Below are 20,873 nucleotides of genomic sequence, written 5' to 3'. Positions count from 1 at the left end.
CTGAACTCCTCCCACAGGCTGGAGGTGACCCTTGGTGGGTCCCATCAAGGAGAACCCTCTCCCCGTGGGCACCTGCAGCCCCCGGGGCACTGGCTGGGCTCAGCCTGGGGAGGGACCAGGGGATTTTTGCTTTTCCCCTCCCCAGGTGGGTGAGAACCCCCCAGCAGCCCCAGCACAGCCTCCGGGGGAGGTGGCAGCAGCTCCTTGGGCATTTCCTTCTGAGGCCAGTGCAGAGCCGGGGGTGGCAGGGCCAGGGGTGGCCCAGCCCAGGAGCTGCTCCAAGAGGCCAAACCCTGGCACAGCCGCAGCTCCTGGGCGCTCTGGGGGTGCCCCTGAGCAGCTCACACCTTCCTTGGGTGGGTTTGGGGGTGTTGGGCACCCGGAGCCCCCCAGGCTGTGCCCCCTGTGGCTCAGCTGCTGTTTCTAGTAAGAAAAACCAAGTGCAACTGTGATTATTTTTGTTCACAACCCCTTCCTCCCTTCCTCCCCCACTTTATTCTCCTGCAGTCCAGTTAAAATTTGGATTTCTCCGAGCCCGGGCTCTGTGCGTGTTTCGGTGGGCGCTGCCGTTTCCAGGGCACCGGCAGGGCCGGGGCTGCGGGCGGTCTCAGCTGGTGGGTGGGGTGAGCTCCCTCCTCGCCCGGGCCCCTTTTCCTTTCCGGGGGGTTTCGGTGTCCCCCGGTGCCCCGCGGTGTCCCCGCACCCTCCCGGCCCCGGTCTCGAACCCGCGGCGCTGCCGGACCGGGGAAGGCACGCCTCTTTCCCCGCCCACTCGCTATCTCTCGTTTTCCATTGGTCGCTGTTAAGGCCAGTCATTGCTGCCACGCCCTTTTGCTTGCACCGCCCCCTCTTAGTGCCCCGCCCCCGCGCGCACTGATTGGTCAGCTGTGATGTCATTGCGGCCGCTTCTCTGCGTTCATTGGCCGGAGCTGCTGTCCGTCACGCAGCTGAGGCGGTGGAGGCGGTGGCGGCCATTTTGGAGCAGGGCGCGGGGCCGGACGCAGCGGAGGGAGCGCGGAGCTCCCCCCTCGCCGCCATGGCAGCCCCGCTCGGCACCGGCGCCCTCACGGAGGAGACCGGGCAGGAGAAACAGGTGGGGGAACCCCGGGGGCCTGAGGGGGTGTCGGGCGGGCTCCCACTGGCTCGGCCGCACGTCCCTCTTTCCAGTCCTGAGCGGGGATTGGTTGGGTTTGTTGTCCGTCTGGCGAAAACCGAGCTCTGATTGGCTACGGGGCAGGGGGTGGGCGGGACTTCCGGATTAGGATGGATGGCGGCGTGGGGGGTGCGTGGTGGGATGGGACTGGGGTCACTGGGGTGGGACTGGGGGCACTGGGGTGGGATGGGATGGGGGTCACTGGGATTGGGGTCGATGGGACTGGGGTCACTGGGACTGGGGTCACCGGGAGCTGAGGGGAGCAGCCCGAGATCCTGCAGTGGTTTCAGGGGACAGAGCTTTGGCTGCTGCTCTCAGACCCCAAAATCCTCCCCAGGGTCCCCAAAATCCTGCCTGGAATTCCTGAAATCCTCCCCAGGATGAGCCCGAGATTCTGCAGTGGTTTCAGGGGACAGAGCTTTGGCTGCTGCTCTCAGACCCCAAAATCCTCCCCAGGATCCCCAAATCCTACCTGAGATCCCCCAAAGTCCTTCCCAGCACACACAAATCCAGGAATTCCTCTGCCTGGAATTCCTGAAATCCTCCCCAGGATGCCCAAATCCTACCTGAGATCCCCCAAAGTCCTTCCCAGCACAGACAAATCCAGGAATTCCCCAAAATCCAGCCCAAAATTCAGGAATTCCTCCCCAAAATCTAGGAATTCCTTCCTAAAATCCAGCCCAAAATCCAGGAATTCCTCCCCAAAATCCAGGAATTCCTCCCCAAAATCCAGGAATTCCTTCCCAAAATCCAGCCTAAAATTCAGCCTAAAATCCAAGAATTAAGTGCAAATTAATATTGTAATAAATAATGTAAATTGTACTTAATAAGCTTTAATAAATAAATGTAAATTAATAATATAATAATGTCAATGTTCTTTAGTAAACTTTATTTAATAATTGTAAATTAATGCCACAATAAATGATGTCAATTTTATTTAATAAATAAATTTTTATTTTAAAAGTAAATGTAAATTATTGACATAATAAGCAATGCAAATTTTATTTACTAAATTTTAATTTAATAAGTGAATGTAAATTAATGACATAATAAACAATATAATTTTAATAAATACGTTTTAATTTAATAAATAAATTTTTATTTTAAAAGTAAATGTAAATTATTGACATAATAAGCAATGCAAATTTTATTTACTAAATTTTAATTTAATAAGTGAATGTAAATGAATGACATAATAAACAATATAATTTTAATAAATACGTTTTAATTTAATAAATAAATGCAAATGTAAGTTAATGCCGCAATGAACAATGTAAATTTCATTAATAAGTAAATCTGTGGTTTTTTCTCTTTCAGGACTCCCAGGAGAAGGACAAGGCCATTTCCCCCGAGAGGGCAGAGGAGGCCAAGCTCAAGGCCAAATACCCCAACCTGGGCCAGAAGCCTGGGGGCTCAGATTTCCTCATGAAGAGGCTGCAGAAAGGGGTGAGGGACAGAGGGACCCCCAGCCCCAGGAGATCCTGCTCTGGCCTGAAAAGGGGAAAATGGGAAAAATAACTGGAGACATGGGGGAAATTGGGAAGGAATGGGAAACCTGGGGAAAAAATGGGGGGGGGGAAGGAAAAAACCTGGCACTGTGATCCCAAATGTGATCCCAAACCTGGAAAGTGTGATCCCAAACGTCACAGGTGTGATCCCAAATCTGATCCCAGCCCTGGCAGCTGATCCCAGCTCAGTTGATCCCAGCTGATCCCAGCTCTCTCAGCTGATCCCAGCCCTGGCAGCTGATCCCAGCTCAGTTGATCCCAGCTCTCCCAGCTGATCCCAGCTCTCTCAGTTGATCCCAGCCCTGGCAGTTGATCCCAGCTCAGCTGATCCCAGCTCCCAGCTGATCCCAGCTCAGTTGATCCCAGCTCAGTTGATCCCAGCTCCCAGCTGATCCCAGTTCTCAGGTTGATCCCAGCTCTCAGGTTGATCCCAGCTCAGCTGATCCCAGCTCTCTGCGGTGTCCCCGTGGTGCCCGGGCCCAGGGGCAGGGCTGGGCGCTGCCCTGCCCAGGTGCCAGCCCAGCTGGGTGTGTCCCCGTGCCCCGAGTCAGGCCCAGCCCTGCCCGAGTCACTGCCTGCTGGCCAAAGGCCTCTTGGGCCTGGCCCAGCTCCTGCTGGGAGTTCCCCTTGTGCCATCTTCTCACGGCCTGCCTCGGGGCAGCCCAGCACTCCCTGAAGGGTCCTCGTGGCTCTGCTGTCCCCTGCTCCTGCAGAGCCAGCCCCAAATCCTGCACAGCCAGCCCCAAATCCTGCAGAGCCAACCCCAAATCCTGATCCTGCACAGCCAACCCCAAATCCTGCACAGCCAATCCCAGCCCCAAATCCTGCACAGCCAACCCCAGCCCCAAATCCTGCACAGCCAACCCCAAATCCTGCACAGCCAGTCCCAAATCCTGCACAGCCAACCCCAAATCCTGCACAGCCAATCCCAACCCCAAATCCTGCACAGCCAATCCCAATCCAAATTTAGCCTTTTCTAAAGCATCCTCATGGCTCTGCTGTTCCTGTACTCCTGCACAGTCAATCCCAGCCCCAAATCCTGCACACTCAACCCCAATCCCAATTTGGCCTCCCCAAAGGCTGTGTTCCTGTTCCCCTGCTCCTGCACACCCAATCCCAGTCCTTGTTCCTGCACTCCCAATCCCAATTTGGCCTCCCCAAAGGCTCCTGTTTCCCTGCACACCCACTAACCCAAACATTTCTCCTTTTTCCAGCAAAAATACTTTGATTCTGGTGACTACAACATGGCCAAGGCCAAGATGAAGAACAAGCAGCTGCCGAGTGCGGGGCCTGACAAGAACCTGGTGACAGGAGACCACATCCCCACGCCCCAGGACCTGCCCCAGAGGAAATCCTCGCTGGTCACCAGCAAGCTGGCAGGGTAGCTGCACCCCCAGCTGGGGGCTGCCCTCTTCTTGTCTCTTTTTTTTGGCTAAATGGATTGAGTTCACTGTACCATAGGGGAGGGAGCACCAGAATCCACGGAGCTGTTTGAGTCTTGCCAGCAAACACAGCCCGGGGCTGATGGGGGGCAGGGCTGGCTTGGCCCTTCCTCACAGAGAGGCTTTGCCTTAATTTTGCTGCTGTTTGGCACCATCCTGGCTCACAGGGGGAGCTCTGCCCCTTCCTGGCTGGGAGAGCCCCAGAGGAGCCATCCTGGCACCATCCTGGCACCATCCTGGCTCACAGGGGGAGCTCTGCCCCTTCCTGGCTGGGAGAGCCCCAGAGGGGCACAGGGGGCTTGGGGCAGGCACCTGGAGGAGAGCAGAGGGCAGGGCTGGGGTGTGGGAAGGGATTTCAGGGGTTGGGGTCACAGAGGCTGAGGCAGCTGGGCAGGAGAGTGAGCCCAGATCTGGAAATTGTGATCTCAGACCTGGAAGTTGTGATCCCAAATCTCACAGGTGTGATCCCAGGTCTGCAAAGAGTCATCCCAGATCTGGAAAGTGGGATCCCAGATCTGGCAGGTGTGATCCCAGGTATGGAAAGAGTGATCCCAGATTTGGAAAGTGTGGTTCCTGATCTCACACGTGTGATCCCAGATCTGGAAATTGTGATCCCAGATTTGGAAATTGTGACCCCAGCTCTCACAGGTGTGACCCCAGCTCTGCAGGCATGGTCAGGTGTGTGCTTTAGAGCTTCAAAGTGAAGAAATTGGCCAAGATGATAAAAATTCCAGGGGCTGAGCTGTTTCTGGGCTGAGCTGGCTGGGATGTGTCCCTGGCTCAGCTCCCAGGGGACAGCATGTCCAGAGGGGTGGGACAGGGCTGGGCAGTGTCTGAAACACCTTTGGGTGCTTTGTGGGTAGAGCCCCACCTCAGCTGGAGGAGCTGGGCTGAGCTTGGCCAGAGGGACAGAACCAGAGGGGTTTGACTGAATTTGGCCAGAGGGACAAAACCAGAAGGATTTGGCTGAGCTTGATCAGAGGGATAAAACCAGAGGGGCCTGACTGAATTTGACCAGAGGGACAAAATGAGAAGGGCTTAATTGAGCTTGGCCAGAGGGAAAAAACCAGAGGGGTTTGGCTGGATTTGGCCAGAGGGTCTTGTCTGAATTTGGTTAGAGGGATAAAACCAAGAGGGACAAAACCAGAGGGGCCTGACTGAGCTTGGCCAGAGGGATGCAGCCAGAAGGGCTTGGCTGAATTTGGCCAGAGGGGTTTGGCTGAATTTGGCCAGAGGGACAAAAACAGAGGGATAAAACCAGAAGGGCTTGGCTGAATTTGGCCAGAGGGGTTTGGCTGAATTTGGCCAGGGTGGCTCAGCTGCCCCAAGGCCTTGGGGCAGTTTCTCTGTCCCTGGTCCCTTGTGGCCAGGGGGGCACAGCTGGAGCTGAGTGCAGCAGCAGCAGCAGCAGGAGGAGCTCAGGACTCTGCAGAGCCCTGCCCAGGCAGCCCAGGGAGGGATTTGTGCTGCTGGCACTGGTTGTGGAGGGAGGGAGAGAGGCAGGACTGGCAGGAACCACCCAGAAAGGGAGAAAAAGCACCAGAAACAAGGTGGAGTTTGAAGGGTGTTGAGGCAAAGCTGTGCTTTGAAAGTGTTGGACATCTCAAGCTTGGATTTCTTTCTTTTTCTCCTATTTTTTCCCCTTTTTGTTTTTGTTTTGTCTCAAACCTGGGGAAAAAAATAACAAAACCCCAAATTAACACCAACATCACAACAAATCCCCAAACCTTAGAACCTGCAGAGCCAGGGCTGGGGGTGGCACTGTCCCCTCCTGGCTGCCACTTTTCCATGCAGGGACAAACGTGGGCACAGCTGTGCCCCAAAACCTGCCCCAGTTCAGCCCCAAGAACCAGAGGAAGGGAGGCAGGAGTGAGGATGCCCAGGCTGGGTTTTCCTCCTGTGTGTTCCTGCTCACCTGGGCGTTCCCTGGGAACCTTTGTGTGTCACTTGTGTCACCTGTGTCACTTCCCTGGCTTGCCAGGAGTGTTTACCCAGGGTGTGCTGGAATGTGTGTCTGCCTTCAGGTGCTTCCTGCATGAAACAGCCCTGGGCTGCTCCTGGCCACTCTGGGGAGGGGGCAAGGAGTGTGGAGGCTTTGGGAGCTGTCCTTGTCCCCACAGGGTCCTGCTGTGGCCCCCAGCCCCTGTGTGACCTGGCTGGGGCAGTGGCTGCACACCCTCCTTGGATGTCCTGCTGTCTGTCCCAGCCATCTTGTAAATAGATAACAAATATATATATATAAAATAAATATATATATAATTTTTTTACATGTTCACCTCTTCTGGACTGCTGTGCTTGCTTTTTATTAAACCTCCCCCCAAAAAAAGGGGAAATAAAACCCAAAAGAGGAAATAAAGGGAAAAATGCAAAGGGGCATTGCTGCTCTGGGGCTGTCCCTGTGCTGGGGCGGGGGGCAGAGGGAGGGGACACCCCCTAAATGTGTGGGGACACCCCCAAACGTGTGGGCACACCCCCAGCCTTGTGTGTCCCTGCTTTTCCAGGTGCAGGAGGGAGCAGGGACTGCCCAGCCCAGGATGAGCCCCAGCAGGAGCAGCTCTGGGTTTGGCACCGTGGCAGGGCCTTCTCCACCCCACCCCAGAGCTGGGTGGGCACTGAGAGGGCAGGGGGTGATGCTGGCACCCCCTGCCCACCTCTCGTGCTGCTGGGTGGGTTGGGGTCTCCCATTTTTGGGGTCTCCCACTTTTGGGTCTCCCATTTTTGGGGTCTCCCATTGTGCCACCTTGGCTGGGAGGGGTTTTACCAACACAAATCTTTGCTCCAGCTGCAAAAACACTTCCACATTGTCCCAGCGTGGCCACGTCTGTCCCCAGTGCCACCCTGAGGCTGTCTCCAGGCTCCCTTTGCTCCTGGCCATGTCCAGCCCCTTCCTCTGTCCCCACCTGTGGCATTCTCAGCCCCGACCTTTCCCCCGCAGCTCTCCCTGGCCTGGGACTCTCTGGATTCCCCAGAACTGGGAATTCCCAAGCCCTGGAGGCCACCCAGGTCCCCAGGCACCCTCGGGGGACAGGCAGGGACACGTTGTTCCAGCTTGTTTGTTCTAAAGCTTGGCAGCACCTCCCAAAAATGTGCTGGGTGCTGCCAGAGCTCCCTGTGCTCGCTCCTGCTGCCAAGAATTCTCTTCCAGACAAGGACACATTCCTTGGGGCCACGGGAAGGATTTTGGGAGGGACGAATTTCATCCTGCTGGACCCCCCCAGGCAGCCCTGCTTGGGGGGTGGCAGGGGACAGGGGCTGGGGACCCCAGGGGGATGAAAACCACCCTGGGTTTGCTGGTTTTGAGGGCTCCGGGGTGTGGGGAGGGGGCTGTGCCCACCACAGCCTGCTCCAGACAGCACGGGGGGCTGGCATTCGTCAGTTTGTCCCCAAAAATGTGGGGACAGGGAGGTGGCAGCTCCAAACAGCACAGAGGGCTGGAATTGGACAGTTTGTCCCCAAAAATGTGAGGACAAGGAGGTGGCAGCACTCAGTGCTCCAAACAGCACAGTGAGATTGGATTGGTCACAGTTTGTCCCCAAAAAATGGGACAGGGGAGGTGGCAGCTCCAAACAGAGCACAGTGAGCTTGGATTTGTCCCAGTTTGTCCCCAAAAATGTGGGGACAGGGATCTGGCAGCTCCAAACAGAGCAAAATGATGCTCGGGATGTTTGGATTTGTCCCAGTTTGTCCCCAGAACTGCTGCCCAGGGAGGTGGCAGCTCCCAGTGCCCCAAACAGAGCACAGTGATGGTGACAGAGGCCTGGATTCCTCACAGTTTGTCCCCAAAAATGTTGGCCAGGGATCTGGCAGCTCCAAACAACAAAGTGATGCTCAGGATGCTTGCATTGGTCACAATTTGTCCCCAAAATGCTGCCCAGAGACGTGGCAGCTCCCAGTGCCCCAAACACAGCACAGAGGCCTGGGATTGGTCACGATTTGTCCCCAAAAATGTGGGGACAGGGAGGGGGCAGCTCCCAGGGCTCCCTGGGCAGGAGGAGCTGTGCTCCCCAGCACTTGGCTTTCCATCCCCAAGGCACGGGGATCTCCTGTCCCCAAACCCCACTGGGATGCAGAATATGTTTCTTCTTCTATATAAAAATATAGATTTATTTATTCTTGCATATAAAAATATAGAATATATATTAGTTCTATATAAAATATGGAATACATATTTCCTCTTCAATAGAAAAATACAGAATCTATATTCCTTCTTCTATATACAAATATAGAATATCTATTTATTCTATATAAAAATATGGAATATATATTCTTCTATATAAAATATAGAGTATCTATTTATTCTTCTATATAAAAATATAGAAGATATATTTATTCTTGCATATAAAAATATAGAATATATATTAGTTCTATATAAAATATGGAATACATATTTCCTCTTCAATAGAAAAATACAGAATCTATATTCCTTCTTCTATATACAAATATAGAATATCTATTTATTCTATATAAAAATATGGAATATATATTCTTCTATATAAAATATACGAAAGTGAACTTTGCTCGGTGCGGACGAGGAAAAGGCGCTGCTGGTGTGTGCGGAGCAGATAATGTGGTTACAGATTAGCCCGGATCCTCCCGGGCTGGCCGCGGGCGATCCCGGGCGGCTCCGCGGGGCCGGCTCCGCGCCCCGGCCCAGGGCAGGGGGCTTCCACTGGGGGGATTCCTCCGGGTGATGTGCTCGTACAGCCGTGCAGTGGTTTGGGTTCAAATAGATTTTACAACTCATCCAGTCCCACGAGCAAGGGCATTTTCCACCTTCCCAGGGTGCTCCAAACTGTCCAGCCACAGCTTCCCTGGGAAATCTGGTTTTTAGGTATTGAATCCAAAGACTGGGGAGCTCAGCAATTTCAGATCCTCACCCCCTCACAGTTTTGGTGCAAGGGGGTTTTTGGTGGGGGGAATTCTCCTGGGCAATGCACAGAACCATGGTCTGGGTTGAACCAGACTTTAAAACTCATCCAAAACAGGCAGGGACACCTCCCACCATCCCAGGTTGCTGCCTCTGGGCACTCCCAGGGATCCAGGGCAGCCACAGCTTCCCTGGGAAATCTATTTTAATGTGTTTAATCCCAAAGATTGGGGAGCTCAGGAATTTCAGCTCCTTACTCCCCCAAGTTTAGGTGCAAGGGGAAATGTGCTCATACAGCCATGGGATGGTTTGGGTTGAAATAGATTTTAAAACTCATCCAGTCCCACAAGGAAGGACATTTTCCACCTTCCCAGGGTGCTCCAACCTGTCCAGCCTGGCCTTGGACACTCCCAGGGGCAGCCCCAGCTGCTCTGGGAAATCTGGTTTTTATGTATTGAATTCAAAGATTGGTGAGCTCAGGAGTTTCAGATCCTCACCCCCTCCCAGTTTAGGTGCAAGGGGGTTTTTGGTGGGGGGAATTCTCCTGAGCAAAGTTCTCATAGAGCCATGGAATGGTTTGGGTTGAAACAGACCCAAAAACTCATCCAGTGCCACGAGCAAGGACACTTTCCACCATCTCAGGGTGCTCCAAGCCCTATCCAGCACTTCCAGGGATCTGGGGGCAGCCAGAGCTGCTCTGGGAAATCTGGTTTAATTTATTTAATCCTGAGCATCCAAAGATTAGTGAGGTTAGGAGTTAGATCCTCACCCCCACCAAGTTTAGGTGCAAGGGGATTTTTGGGCAATGTGTTCACATAACTGTGGAATGGTTTGGGTTGAAATAGACTTTAAAACTCCTCTAAAATGTGCAGGGACACCTCCCACCCTCCCAGGGTGCTCCAAGTCCTGTCCAGCACTGCCAGGGATCCGGGGGCAGCCAGAGCTTCCATGGGAAATCTGGTTTAATGTGTTTAATCTCAAGCATCCATAGTTAGCTCGGGAGTTTCAGCTCCCCACCCCCCAGTTCAGGTGCAAGGGGATTTTTGGGCAGTGCTCTCACATAACCATGGAATGGTTTGGGTTGAAACAGACCCAAAAACTCACCCAGTGCCAGGGCAGGGGCACCTCCCACCATCCCAGCCCTGTCCAGCCCGGCCCTGGGCACTGCAGAGATCCCAGATTTCTCTGGGAAATCCATTTTCAGGCATTTCCCCCCTTCTGCAGGCCCTGGGGCAGCTGTGACCCCAGAGCCTGGCCTGGGGGTGAGCTGGAAGTGGGAAGTGACCACTTGGAGCTGGTTTGTGTCACTCACTGTTGGGGTTTTAGGATGCAGGTTCCTGCACCAGTTTTGGGGTGTCCGGGTGCAGGTCCCTGCAGCAGTTTTGGGGTTCCTCTGGCTGGTTTTGGGTTCCTGTAGCTGTTTTGGAGTGCCTAGGGGGTGTTAGGGTGTAGGTTCCTGTAGCAGTTTTAGGATGTCGGGGTGCAGATTTCTGTAGGAGTTTTGGGGTCCCTGTTGAGTGTTAGAGTGCAGGTTCCTGCAGCAGTTTTGGGGTCCCTGCAGCAGTTTTGGGGTTCCTCTAGCTGGTTTTGGGTTCCTGTAGCTGTTTTGGGGTTCCTGTAGCAGTTTTAGGGCCCCTGTAGCAGTTTTGGGGTTCCTGGCAGTGTCAGGGTGCTGTCTGGTGAAGCACCCCCCTCCTTGCAGGAGGATGTGCCGTTTCCTCAGCTCGTCCCTTTTTTTTTGGCTCCTTCCTTTTTTGTTTATGGAACACAAAGAGCTTCGGTTTCATCCTGAGCTGTGCTGCTGGGAAAGGCAGAGGCAGTGGGGTCAGTTCCTGTCCCAATTCCCAGTGGGGTCAGTTCCTGGCCCCAGTTCCCAGTGGGGTCAGTTCCTGGCCCCAGTTCCCAGTGGGATCAATGGGATCAGTTCCTGTTCCCAGCTCCCACTGGGATCAGTTCCTGACCCCAATTCCCAGCAGGATCACTGGGATCAGTGCCTGTTCCCAGTTCCCACTGGGATCAGTTCCCGGCCCCAGTTCCCAGTGGGGTCACTGGGCTCAGTTCCTGGCCCCAATTCCCAGTGGGATCGCTGGGCCCAGTTCCTGGCCCCAATTCCCACTGGGGTCACTGGGATCAGTTCCCGGCCCCAGTTCCCACTGGGATCACTGGGATTAGTGGGATCACTGGGATCAGTTCCTGTTCCCAATTCCCAGTGGGATCACTGGGATTAGTGGGGTCACTGGGATCAGTTCCTGGCCCCAATTCCCAGTGGGATCACTGGGATTAGTGGGATCGCTGGGATCAGTTCCTGGCCCCAGCTCCCACTGGGATCGCTGGGCTCAGTTCCTGGCCCCAGTTCCCACTGGGGTCACTGGGATTAGTGGGATCACTGGGATCAGTTCCCAGCCCCAATTCCCAGTGGGATCGCTGGGATCAGTTCCCGGCCCCAATTCCCACTGGGATCACTGGGCTCAGTTCCTGGCCCAATTCCCACTGGGATCACTGGGCTCAGTTCCTGGCCCCAATTCCCAGTGGGATCACTGGGCTCAGTTCCTGGCCCAATTCCCACTGGGGTCACTGGGATCAGTTCCCGGCCCCAGCTCCCCCTGGGGTCACTGGGCTCAGTTCCCGGCCCCAGCTCCCCCTGGGATCACTGGGCTCAGTTCCTGTTCCCAATTCCCAGTGGGATCACTGGGCTCAGTTCCCGGCCCCAATTCCCCCTGGGGTCACTGGGCTCAGTTCCCGGCCCCAGTCCCGGACGTGCCTGCGGATGATGCTCCGGGAGGAATGTCGGGGCTGACGTGGGCCCGGGTGGTTTCCCAGGGCAGCAGGAACTGCCGGGGGCGCTTCCTGCAGCTCTGAGCAGCAGCAGCAGCGACCCTTTCGCTTTCGGAAACCTGCGCTCGCTTCTGCTTCTCGGCAGCTCGAGCTGGGGGTTCTGCTCTGCCAGGCACAGTTACAATGAATGAAATAATTTAAATTTAATTTTAAATTAGATTTAAAAATAATTTAAAGTTTAATTTTAAATTATTTTACATTATTTAAAATAAATAAAAATTTAAAAATTATTTTATTATTGAATTTAAATTATATTGTTAAATTATTTTTCTTTTATTTTAATTTAAATTAGTTTAAATTATCTTAAAGTAATATAAATTATTTCAAAGTAAATAATCTTATTTTATTTTAATTATTTTATTAATTTAAGTTATTTTAATTTTATTTTAATTTAAATTATTTTAACATAATTCAAGTTATTTTAAATTTATATTATTTTATTATTTAATTTAAATTATTTTATCAATTTAAATTATTTTTATTTTAATTTAAATTATTAAAAAATTATTTATTTAAACTATTTTATTTATTTAAACTATTTTATTTATTTTTATTATTCTATTTATTTTTATTATTTTACTATTTAAATTATTTTTAAAAAATTATTTACATTAAAATTAATTTTAAACTACTAAAATTTAAAACTGGCGATACATCTGCCTGCTTTGGGGCACTGCCTTTGCTCTCTGCCCTCCCCAGGCTGTGCTTCTGATGTGGAAACCTTGACACAGGGCAGTGTGACGTGCTCAGACACCACAGCTGAGACAGGAAAAAGGAACTAAAATGTGCCAGGGGTTGTTTTTTTTGTCTGGCCCAGATGAGGCAGGGCAGCAGAGCTCACTCTCCATCCCAAATTCCAGTTTTGGGGGTCCCACCCCTCCCTGCCCCTCCTGGGCTGTTTGGTGGCATGTCCCCAAGACAGGAAAAATGAATTAAAATGTGCCAGGGGTTGCGTTTTGTCTGGCCCAGATGAGGCAGGGCAGCAGAACTCAAATCTCCATCCCAAACTCCCTTTTTTGGGGGGGTCCTACCCTCCCTGCCACTCCTGGGGGTGTTTGCTGCTGTGTCCTTGAGACAGGAAAAAGGAATTAAAATGTGCCAGGGACTGTCTTTAGTCTGGCCCAGATGAGGCAGGGCAGCAGAAGGGCAGCAGAGCTCACTCTCCATCCCAAACTCCATTTTGGGGGAGGGTCTCCATCCCAAACTCCATTTTTGGGGAGGGTCTCCATCCCAAACTCCATTTTTGGGGAGGGTCTCCATCCCAAACTCCATTTTTGGGGAGAGTCCCACCCTCCCTGCCCCTGCTGGGGGTGTTCCCTGCCCCTAAACCCCCGGAATTTTGCAGGAATGCTGCGCAAGCTGCAGATCCAGCAGGAAGAAGACCTGCAGGCCGTGGTGGAGGTGGCTGCCCACGTGTTCAGCGATGGGGTGACCAACTGGGGCCGGGTGGTGACGCTGGTGGCCTTCGGGGCCTTCGTGGCCAAGCACCTGAAGAGCATCAAGCAGGAGCAGAGCATCGGGCCCCTGGCTGGGATCATCACGGACGCCCTGGTCTCGACCAAGAGGGAGTGGCTGGAGAGCCAGGGGGGCTGGGTGAGTCACAATTCCTGAGGATTCCTGGGCCTTTCCCGGCATTTCAGCCTTTTCCTGCTGCTGGGGTGTGTGGCAGGGCTGGCTCGCTGTCCCCAGGGGGGGTTAGGAGCTACCCAGCATCAGCTGCCTTGAGTGGTTTGGGATAAAAATCACTTTTTGGAGTGTTCCTGCCCAGCCTGGGGCTGCATTGCCAAAGGCAGGGCAGCCCTGGGGGGGCTGAGCTGGCCCGTGGCTGAAATGGGGCTGGGGGTGTTTGAGGATGAAGTGGGGCTGGGGATATTTTAGGATAAAATGGGTCAAGAGGAGCACTGAGGATGATCAGGATGAAATGGGGCTGGGGGATATTTGAGGCTGAAATGGGGCTGGGGCTGTTTGAGGCTGAAATGGGGCTGGGGGATGTTGTAGGATGAAATGGGGCTGGGGGATATTTTAGGATAAAATGGGTCAAGAGGAGCACTGAGGATGATCAGGATGAAATGGGTCTGGGGGATATTTGAGGCTGAAATGGGGCTGGGAATGTGCAGGATGAAATGGGGCTGGGGGATGTTTTAGGATGAAATGGGTCTAGGGGAGCACAGGGGATGAGCAGGATGAAATGGGGTTGGGGGATATTTTAGGCTGAAATGGGGCTGGGGGATGTTTTAGGATGAAATGGGGCTGGGGGAGCACAGGGAGAACACTGGGGGGTGTTTTAGGCTTAAATAGGCTGGGGATGAGCAGGATTGAATGGGGCTGAGGGAACACTGGGGGCTGTTTGAGGCTGAAATGGGGCTGGGGATATTTTAGGATAAAATGGGTCTAGGGGAGCACGGGGGATGAGCAGGGTGAAATGGGGCTGGGGCTGTTTGAGGCTGCAGTGGGTCTGGGGGCTGTGCCAGGCAGGCTCTCCCCCGCTCTGACCAGCCCTGCTGTCTCTCCCAGGAGGGCTTTGTGGACTTTTTCCGCGTGGAGGACCTGGAGGGCAGCATCCGGAACGTCCTGATGGCCTTCGCGGGGGTGGCCGGCCTGGGGGCCAGCCTGGCCTACATGATCCGGTGAGCCTGGGCTGCCAGGGACACTTCTTGGGAGGACTGGCTCCCTGGGGCTGCCCAGGGCCAGATTTTGGAAGGACTGGCTCCCTGGGGCTGCCCAGGGCCAGATTTTTGGAGGACTGGGTCCCTGGGGCTGCCCAGGGCCACATTTTGGCTGCAGACCCCAAAGAGCTGGACTCAAATCACCCAGGAGGACACGGAGCCATCCCTGGAGCAGCTCCTGAGGAAGAGGAGGGTGTGATCCCAGCTGGTGGCTGCTGATGGATGCAGGATTCCTGGCTTTTGGAAGGGTTTTTTCCTCTCTTCCCCTCGCCTGGAGGAGCTCAAGTGGATTTTGCTTCACGTGGATCCCCGAGGAACCAACTCCAGCAGCTCTCCCCCAGGGCTGGGCGAGGCAGCTGAGCCCGGAGCAGATGTTGTCAGGGTTGTGGTTGTGGGTTTTTGGGTGTTGGTTTTTTTTTTTTATTTTTTCCTGGAAATGGCACCTTCTGCTGCTGCTGCTCTGCCTGAACTCGCAGCTCTGTTGCTCTGGGGCAGAAGCACTGCACGCTGGGGATGCTGTGCCAGCCTGCACCTGCAGCCAGAGCCCTGCCAGCCCCTTTCCTCCCCATGGCATGGGGGCCTGGGGGGGCTGGGGGTCACCCCCAGCTCTGTCCCTGCCCCAAACAGCCTTGGCTGCACACAGACAGTTCAGAAATAACAAATGCGTTTTGTAATTATGTAAAAAGAACAACCCCAGTGGGCTGGGGAGGGTGTAGAGACGCGTGGAGGACCTGGAGGGCAGCATCCGGAACGTCCTGATGGCCTTCGCGGGGGTGGCCGGCCTGGGGGCCAGCCTGGCCTACATGATCCGGTGAGCCTGGGCTGCCAGGGACACTTCTTGGGAGGACTGGCTCCCTGGGGCTGCCCAGGGCCAGATTTTGGAAGGACTGGCTCCCTGGGGCTGCCCACCGCCAGATTTTTGGAGGACTGGGTGCCTGGGGCTGCCCAGGGCCACATTTTGGCTGCAGACCCCAAAGAGCTGGACTCGAATCACCCAGGAGGACACGGAGCCATCCCTGGAGCAGCTCCTGAAGAGGAAGGTGTGATCCCAGCTGGTGGCTGCTGATGGATGCAGGATTCCTGGCTTTTGGAAGGGTTTTTTCCTCTCTTCCCCTCGCCTGGAGGAGCTCAAGTGGATTTTGCTTCACGTGGATCCCCGAGGAACCAACTCCAGCAGCTCCCCCAGGGCTGGGCGAGGCAGCTGAGCCCGGAGCAGATGTTGTCAGGGTTGTGGTTGTGGGTTTTTGGGTGTTGGTTTTTTTTTTTTATTTTTTCCTGGAAATGGCACCTTCTGCTGCTGCTGCTCTGCCTGAACTCGCAGCTCTGTTGCTCTGGGGCAGAAGCACTGCACGCTGGGGATGCTGTGCCAGCCTGCACCTGCAGCCAGAGCCCTGCCAGCCCCTTTCCTCCCCATGGCATGGGGGCCTGGGGGGGCTGGGGGTCACCCCCAGCTCTGTCCCTGCCCCAAACAGCCTTGGCTGCACACAGACAGTTCAGAAATAACAAATGCATTTTGTAATTATGTAAAAAGAACAACCCCAGTGGGCTGGGGAGGGTGTAGAGAACCTGTAAATGTCTGTAAATCTGTAGAATATATACATTTTTACAGAGCTGACGATACAAAAAGGAGGAATTTGCTCTGGATGTGGTTTCATTCCTGATGGGAAGCAGCATTTTTGTGGCTCCGTTCCTTCCCCTGGAGCAGCACAGCCAGGGAGGGTGACCAGCAGCAGTGACCACGGCTGGCTGGCAACAGCTGATGTTTCTGTTTGGTTTTAAATCTCTTTTTTTGTCCCTCGTCGTGGGGGTGGGGGAGCTGGGGAAGTTCATTCTGGCCACTTCCTTCTCTCCCCTTCCTCCTCCTCCTCCTCCGAGCCGTGAGCCGGACGGAGCTGACGGCTGAATGTAAAACTTCTACATTCAAAAACGTCAAATTTCTGCTTCTGGGGCTGCTCCCGCAGCTCCCTCGGGGTGGCTTTGATGCCCAGGGGGCTCCTTGCCCACGCCTGGCCCTGGGGGCTGCCCTGCTGGGCTCTGTCCTTGTCCCCAGGATGTCCCCTGGAGCCTGGGCCAGCCCCAGCCCAGCCGTGGTGCTACAGCCAGGCCCTGCTTGTGTGCAAAACAAGCTGTAGTTTGGTCAATAAATGTTTTTTTTTTTCTCATTCCTCTGCTGCCCAACTCCTTTCCCCCAGCCAGGGGCTCTCGTGCTGCCCCGGGATTGCTGGAAAAGCCTCTGGAGAAGGGCTGGTGTCACCTCTGGTGTCACCTCTGGTGTCACCTGCTGAGGGTGGGGGGAGCCCCCGAGGCTCCTCCTGCACAATTCGGGCTGTGCCACCCCCCAGGGGACCTGCAGCCTTGGGGACATTTTGGGACATTGCCATCCTCACTCCCATCCCTCTGGGGTTTTTTGGGCACAGAATTCCAGGTTAAATTGGGTTGGGAGGGACTTTGAGGCTCATTTTTTTTCCATCTCCTGGCCATGGAGGTCTTCCAGGTTCCTCCAGGTCTCATCCAAACAAATTCCAGGGATGGGGAATTCAGGAATTCTCTGGAAAATTCTGTGCCAGGGCCTCACCCAGCACTGCTGCAGTTTTCCCCCTTTTTAAATCTGTTTTTTCTCCCTCTTTAGGGGGACCCTGAACCCCGTCCAGGTCTCATCCAAACAAATTCCAGGGATGGGGAATTCAGGAATTCTCTGGAAAATCCTGTGCCAGGGCCTCACCCAGCACTGCTGCAGTTTTCCCCCTTTTTAAATCTGTTTTTTCTCCCTCTTTTGGGGGGGGTCTCTGAACCCCAGACCTCCCCTGCACCCCCAAATTCCCATCCCTGCAGCTTTGGGGTGAATGGCAGAGGCAAAATCCTGCCCCCAAATCCTCTGGAAATGCAAAGTCCTGCCCCAAAATAATCTGGAGAGGCAAAATCCTACCCCAAAATAATCTCAAGAGGCAAAATCCTGCCCTAAAATGCTCTGGAAATGCAAAATCCTACCCCAAAATAATCTCAAGAGGCAAAATCCTACCCCAAAATAATCTCAAGAGGCAAAATCCTGCCCTAAAATGCTCCAGAAATGCAAAGTCCTGCCCCAGATTCCTCTGCGAAGACAAAATCCTGTGCCAAAATCCTCTGAAAAGGAAAAATCCTGCCCCAAAATCCTCTGAAAATGCAAAATCCTACCCCAAAATAATCTAAAAATGCAGAATCCTGCCCCAGAATCCTCTGGAGAGGCAAAATTTCCCCCAAAATCCACACCTGGGCCGCCAAGGCCGAGGCCCTGGTCCCAAACCCAGCCCAGAGTGACTCAGCCCAGAGTGCAAACGCTGCTGGCTGTGGGTTTTCTGCCTTTTTTGGGGCGGTTTTTGTTTTGTTTCGTTTTGTTTTTCCGGTTCTTGGGGGGTTTTGGGTGTTTTTTTTGCTGCTGTGTCTGTGGGGATATTTTGGGCCTGTTTGGGCGCCGCGGGGCCTTCATGCAAAGGTTGCCATGGAAACATGCAAAGGGAGGGTGGGGGTTTTTGGGGTTCCTCAGGGGGTTTTGGGGTGCAGGGGGAGCTCAGGGTGGGGGGACTCCCAAGGGGTTGGGGTGTGGGTGAAAATTGGGGTGCAGGTGAAACTTGGGGTGCTGCTGCCTCCTAAATTGGGGTGTGGGTGCCTGGGAGGAGTTGGGGTGCAGGTGAAAATTGGGGTGTTGGTGGCTCCTAAATTTGGATGTTGTCTGCCTGGGAGGGGTTGGGGTGCAGGTGAAATTCGGGGTGCAGGTGGAGCTCAGGGTGTGGGGGAATCCCAGGGTTTTGGGGTGTTGGTGGCCCCTGAATTTTGGTGTTGGGTGGCTGGGAAGGGTCAGGGTACAGGTGAAAGTTGGGGTGCAGGTGCCTTGCAGGGTTTGGGGGTGTTGGTGACCCCTAAATTGGGGTGACCGATGGCTGGGAGGGGTTTGGGGTGCTGCTGGCTCCCAGGGTTTTGGGGTGTTGGTGGCCCCTGAATTTTGGTGTTGGTGCTGGGAAGGGTTGGGGTATGGGTGAAATTTGGGGTGTTGGTGCCTCTGAGAGTTTTGGGGTGCTGGTGCCTCCTAAATTTGGGTGTGGCTGCCTGGTTCCCGTCCCCGTTCCCGTCCCCGCCGCTTTTCGCCGCCGCTCCCCCGACCCGGGCAGTGACTAACAGCGGGGGAGGGGAGGGCGGCAGTCGAGATGAAAATTCAAAGGCAGCTGCTGGAGAAGGGGGGTGCTGCCGCTTCTTTTGGGGCGGGGGAGTTCTGGGGAGGCAGCTCCGAGGAGGGGTTCATGCAAATGCACAAAATCCCCCCAAAACACCCAAATCTGGGCTCATCCTTTGGGGTTTCTGTCGCGCTCCAGGTGTGGGGTTTTCCCCCGGGGGGCTCCGGGATGTTTGGGGGGCAGAGATTTCCCTTTTGGTTTTTTATTTTGGGGGGGTGTCACTGCCCTTTTCCTCCCTTTCATGGGGCAGGGGGGTCCTTGGGGAGACCCTGGGAGTTTGGGGGGGACCCCACCTCAAGTCAGGGATGCTTTATGGGGAGAGGGGCTGCCTGGAGCCCCCCACCCCCAAATCACTGCCCTTTCTCCCCATTTTTGGGGCGGGGAGGGTGTCCCCCTAAATTCCCAGGGTCTCCCCAAGGACCCCCCCTCAAGCCCTGCGCTTTTCCCCCCATTTTTGGGCAGGGGGGGTCCTTGGGGAGACCCTGGGATTTGGGGAGACCCCAGCCCAGGGCAGAGATGCTTTATGGGGAGAGGGGCTGCCTGGAGCCCCCCATGGCAGGGAAGTGACCCTGGGGGTTTTTTGGGGTGCGGGGACCCCCCCAGCTCGCCGGGATTGGCCCTGCGGGGGGAGGAAGCGGGGGTGGGGGGTGGTGACTCATTTGGGCTGAGATGACGAAGATTTGGGGAATTTGGGGCTGGGTTTCGAGGAGTGGGCGGGTGGCACCGCGCTGGGGGGGCTGGGGTCACATCCTGACCCCCCCCGGGCTGCTCCATGAAGGCTCCTCCTCCTCTTCCTCCCTTTCCTCCTCCTCCTCCTCTTCCTCTTCCTCCTCCTCCTCCTCTCCCGGACTTCCAGCCCCCCCTGGCCTGGGGGTTCTGGGGGGCACAGGGGGTCTTTGGGGGGCATAGAGGATATTTAGTGGCTCCTCTTTGGGGGGATTTAGGGGGATTTAGGGGCAGTGGGAGCACAGGCGGTGTTTGGGGGGCACAGGGGGTGCTGAGGGCTCCGGTTTGGGGGGATTTCGGGCCGTTTCGGGCTCCGGGCACAGGCTGCGCACAGCGGGGGCGGGCCGTGCCCGGTGACTCAGGCAGGAATGTGCTCGCAGCACGCGGCGTTCCGGGGCCGGGGCCGCCGCCCGGGCACGGCCCCGCGGTCACTGCCCCGCGCCCGGTGACCCGGTACTGCCCCGGTACTGCCCCGGTACTGCCCCGGTACTGCCCCGGTACTGCCCCGGTACTGCCCCGGTGCTGAGCCGGTGCTGAGCCGGTACGGCCCCGGTACTGCCCCGGTGCTGAGCCGGTACTGCCCCGGTACGGCCCCGGTTCTGAGCCGGTACTGAGCCGGTGCTGAGCCGGTACGGCCCCGGTACTGCCCCGGTGCTGAGCCGGTACTGCCCCGGTACGGCCCCGGTTCTGAGCCGGTACTGAGCCGGTGCTGAGCCGGTACGGCCCCGGTACTGCCCCGGTGCTGAGCCGGGTCCATACCGGGGTCGGTACCAGGGTCGGTGCCGGGGTCGGTACCGGGGTCGGTGCCGGGGTCCATGCCGGGGTCGGTACCACAGGCGGTACCAGGGTCGGTGCCGGGGTCCATACCGGGGTCGGTACCAGGGTCGGTACCGGGGTCGGTACCACAGGCGGTACCAGGGTCAGTGCCGGGGTCCATACCGGGGTCGGTACCACAGGCGGTACCACAGGCGGTGCCGGGGTCCATACCGGGGTCGGTACCGGGCTCCGGGCCGGCCCCGCCCCGCACACAGACCGCCCGCAGGGCGCTGCCGCCGCCCGGTGGCCAAAGGCCGGTACTGCACCCTGGGCTCCGCACATGCGCAGTGGCGCCGGCGCTGCCGCCGGTACCGGCACCGCGGGGCTGAGGGGCCCGGCCTGCCGCCGGTACCGGAATCCCGGGGCTGAGGGGCCCGGCCTGCCGCCGGTACCGGAATCCCGGGGCTGAGGGGCCCGGGCCTGCCGCCGCTGGCTCCCGGTGAGGAGCGGCCGCTGCCCCGCCCGGGCCGGCCCGAGCCCACAGCGCGGAGCCGCTGCCGCCTGGTGGTGGGAGCGCGGTACTGCAGGGGCCGCACGGGGGGCGCGGAACGCGGGGGGACCCGGGATGGGAGAGCGGGGACCCCAGACCCTCATCCTGCTCTGAGACCCCTCATCCTGCCCCTGACCCCTCATTCTGCCCCCCAGACCCCTC

The 20,873-nt window shown here is 55.8% G+C and overlaps 2 protein-coding genes across 3 annotated transcripts; both read left to right on the top strand.

Annotated features, from left to right (window-relative positions):
- The first annotated feature begins 889 nt into the window (after positions 1-889).
- ENSA (endosulfine alpha) lies at positions 890-6,370 on the top strand. Of its 2 annotated transcripts, XM_039702277.1 has the most exons (4): positions 890-1,093; positions 2,471-2,599; positions 3,876-4,042; positions 4,501-6,370. In XM_039702277.1, exons 1-4 carry the CDS (start codon positions 1,037-1,039, stop codon positions 4,805-4,807), a joined length of 660 nt encoding a protein of 219 aa, XP_039558211.1. In that variant the 5' UTR covers positions 890-1,036; the 3' UTR covers positions 4,808-6,370. The 2 variants fall into 2 exon arrangements, with proteins under 2 accessions (XP_039558211.1, XP_039558212.1); XM_039702278.1 differs by lacking the exon at positions 4,501-6,370 and having other exon boundaries at positions 3,876-4,322.
- Positions 6,371-13,115: 6,745 nt separating this feature from the next.
- Positions 13,116-15,163, top strand: MCL1 (MCL1 apoptosis regulator, BCL2 family member). The gene is made up of 3 exons (XM_039702281.1): positions 13,116-13,398; positions 14,320-14,432; positions 14,620-15,163. Exons 1-3 carry the CDS (start codon positions 13,153-13,155, stop codon positions 14,651-14,653), a joined length of 393 nt encoding a protein of 130 aa, XP_039558215.1. The 5' UTR covers positions 13,116-13,152; the 3' UTR covers positions 14,654-15,163.
- Positions 15,164-20,873: the final 5,710 nt, after the last annotated feature.

Source organism: Passer montanus, unplaced genomic scaffold, assembly GCF_014805655.1.
Source record: "Passer montanus isolate IOZ18808 unplaced genomic scaffold, ASM1480565v1 scaffold154, whole genome shotgun sequence".
Taxonomy (NCBI): Eukaryota; Metazoa; Chordata; class Aves; order Passeriformes; family Passeridae; genus Passer; species Passer montanus.
This window is presented reverse-complemented; position numbering and strand designations above follow the sequence as displayed.

Bases quoted from the DNA above. Each gene is read 5' to 3' on its own strand.
- ENSA (XM_039702277.1), top strand. From the start codon at position 1,037: ATGGCAGCCCCGCTCGGCACCGGCGCCCTCACGGAGGAGACCGGGCAG. The intron at 2,600-3,875 runs GTGAGGGACAGA...TCCTTTTTCCAG, and splicing joins TGAAGAGGCTGCAGAAAGGG to CAAAAATACTTTGATTCTGG. The intron at 4,043-4,500 runs GTAGCTGCACCC...GCTGGGCAGGAG, and splicing joins GTCACCAGCAAGCTGGCAGG to AGTGAGCCCAGATCTGGAAA.
- MCL1 (XM_039702281.1), top strand. From the start codon at position 13,153: ATGCTGCGCAAGCTGCAGATCCAGCAGGAAGAAGACCTGCAGGCCGTG. The intron at 13,399-14,319 runs GTGAGTCACAAT...TGTCTCTCCCAG, and splicing joins TGGAGAGCCAGGGGGGCTGG to GAGGGCTTTGTGGACTTTTT. The intron at 14,433-14,619 runs GTGAGCCTGGGC...CAAATCACCCAG, and splicing joins AGCCTGGCCTACATGATCCG to GAGGACACGGAGCCATCCCT.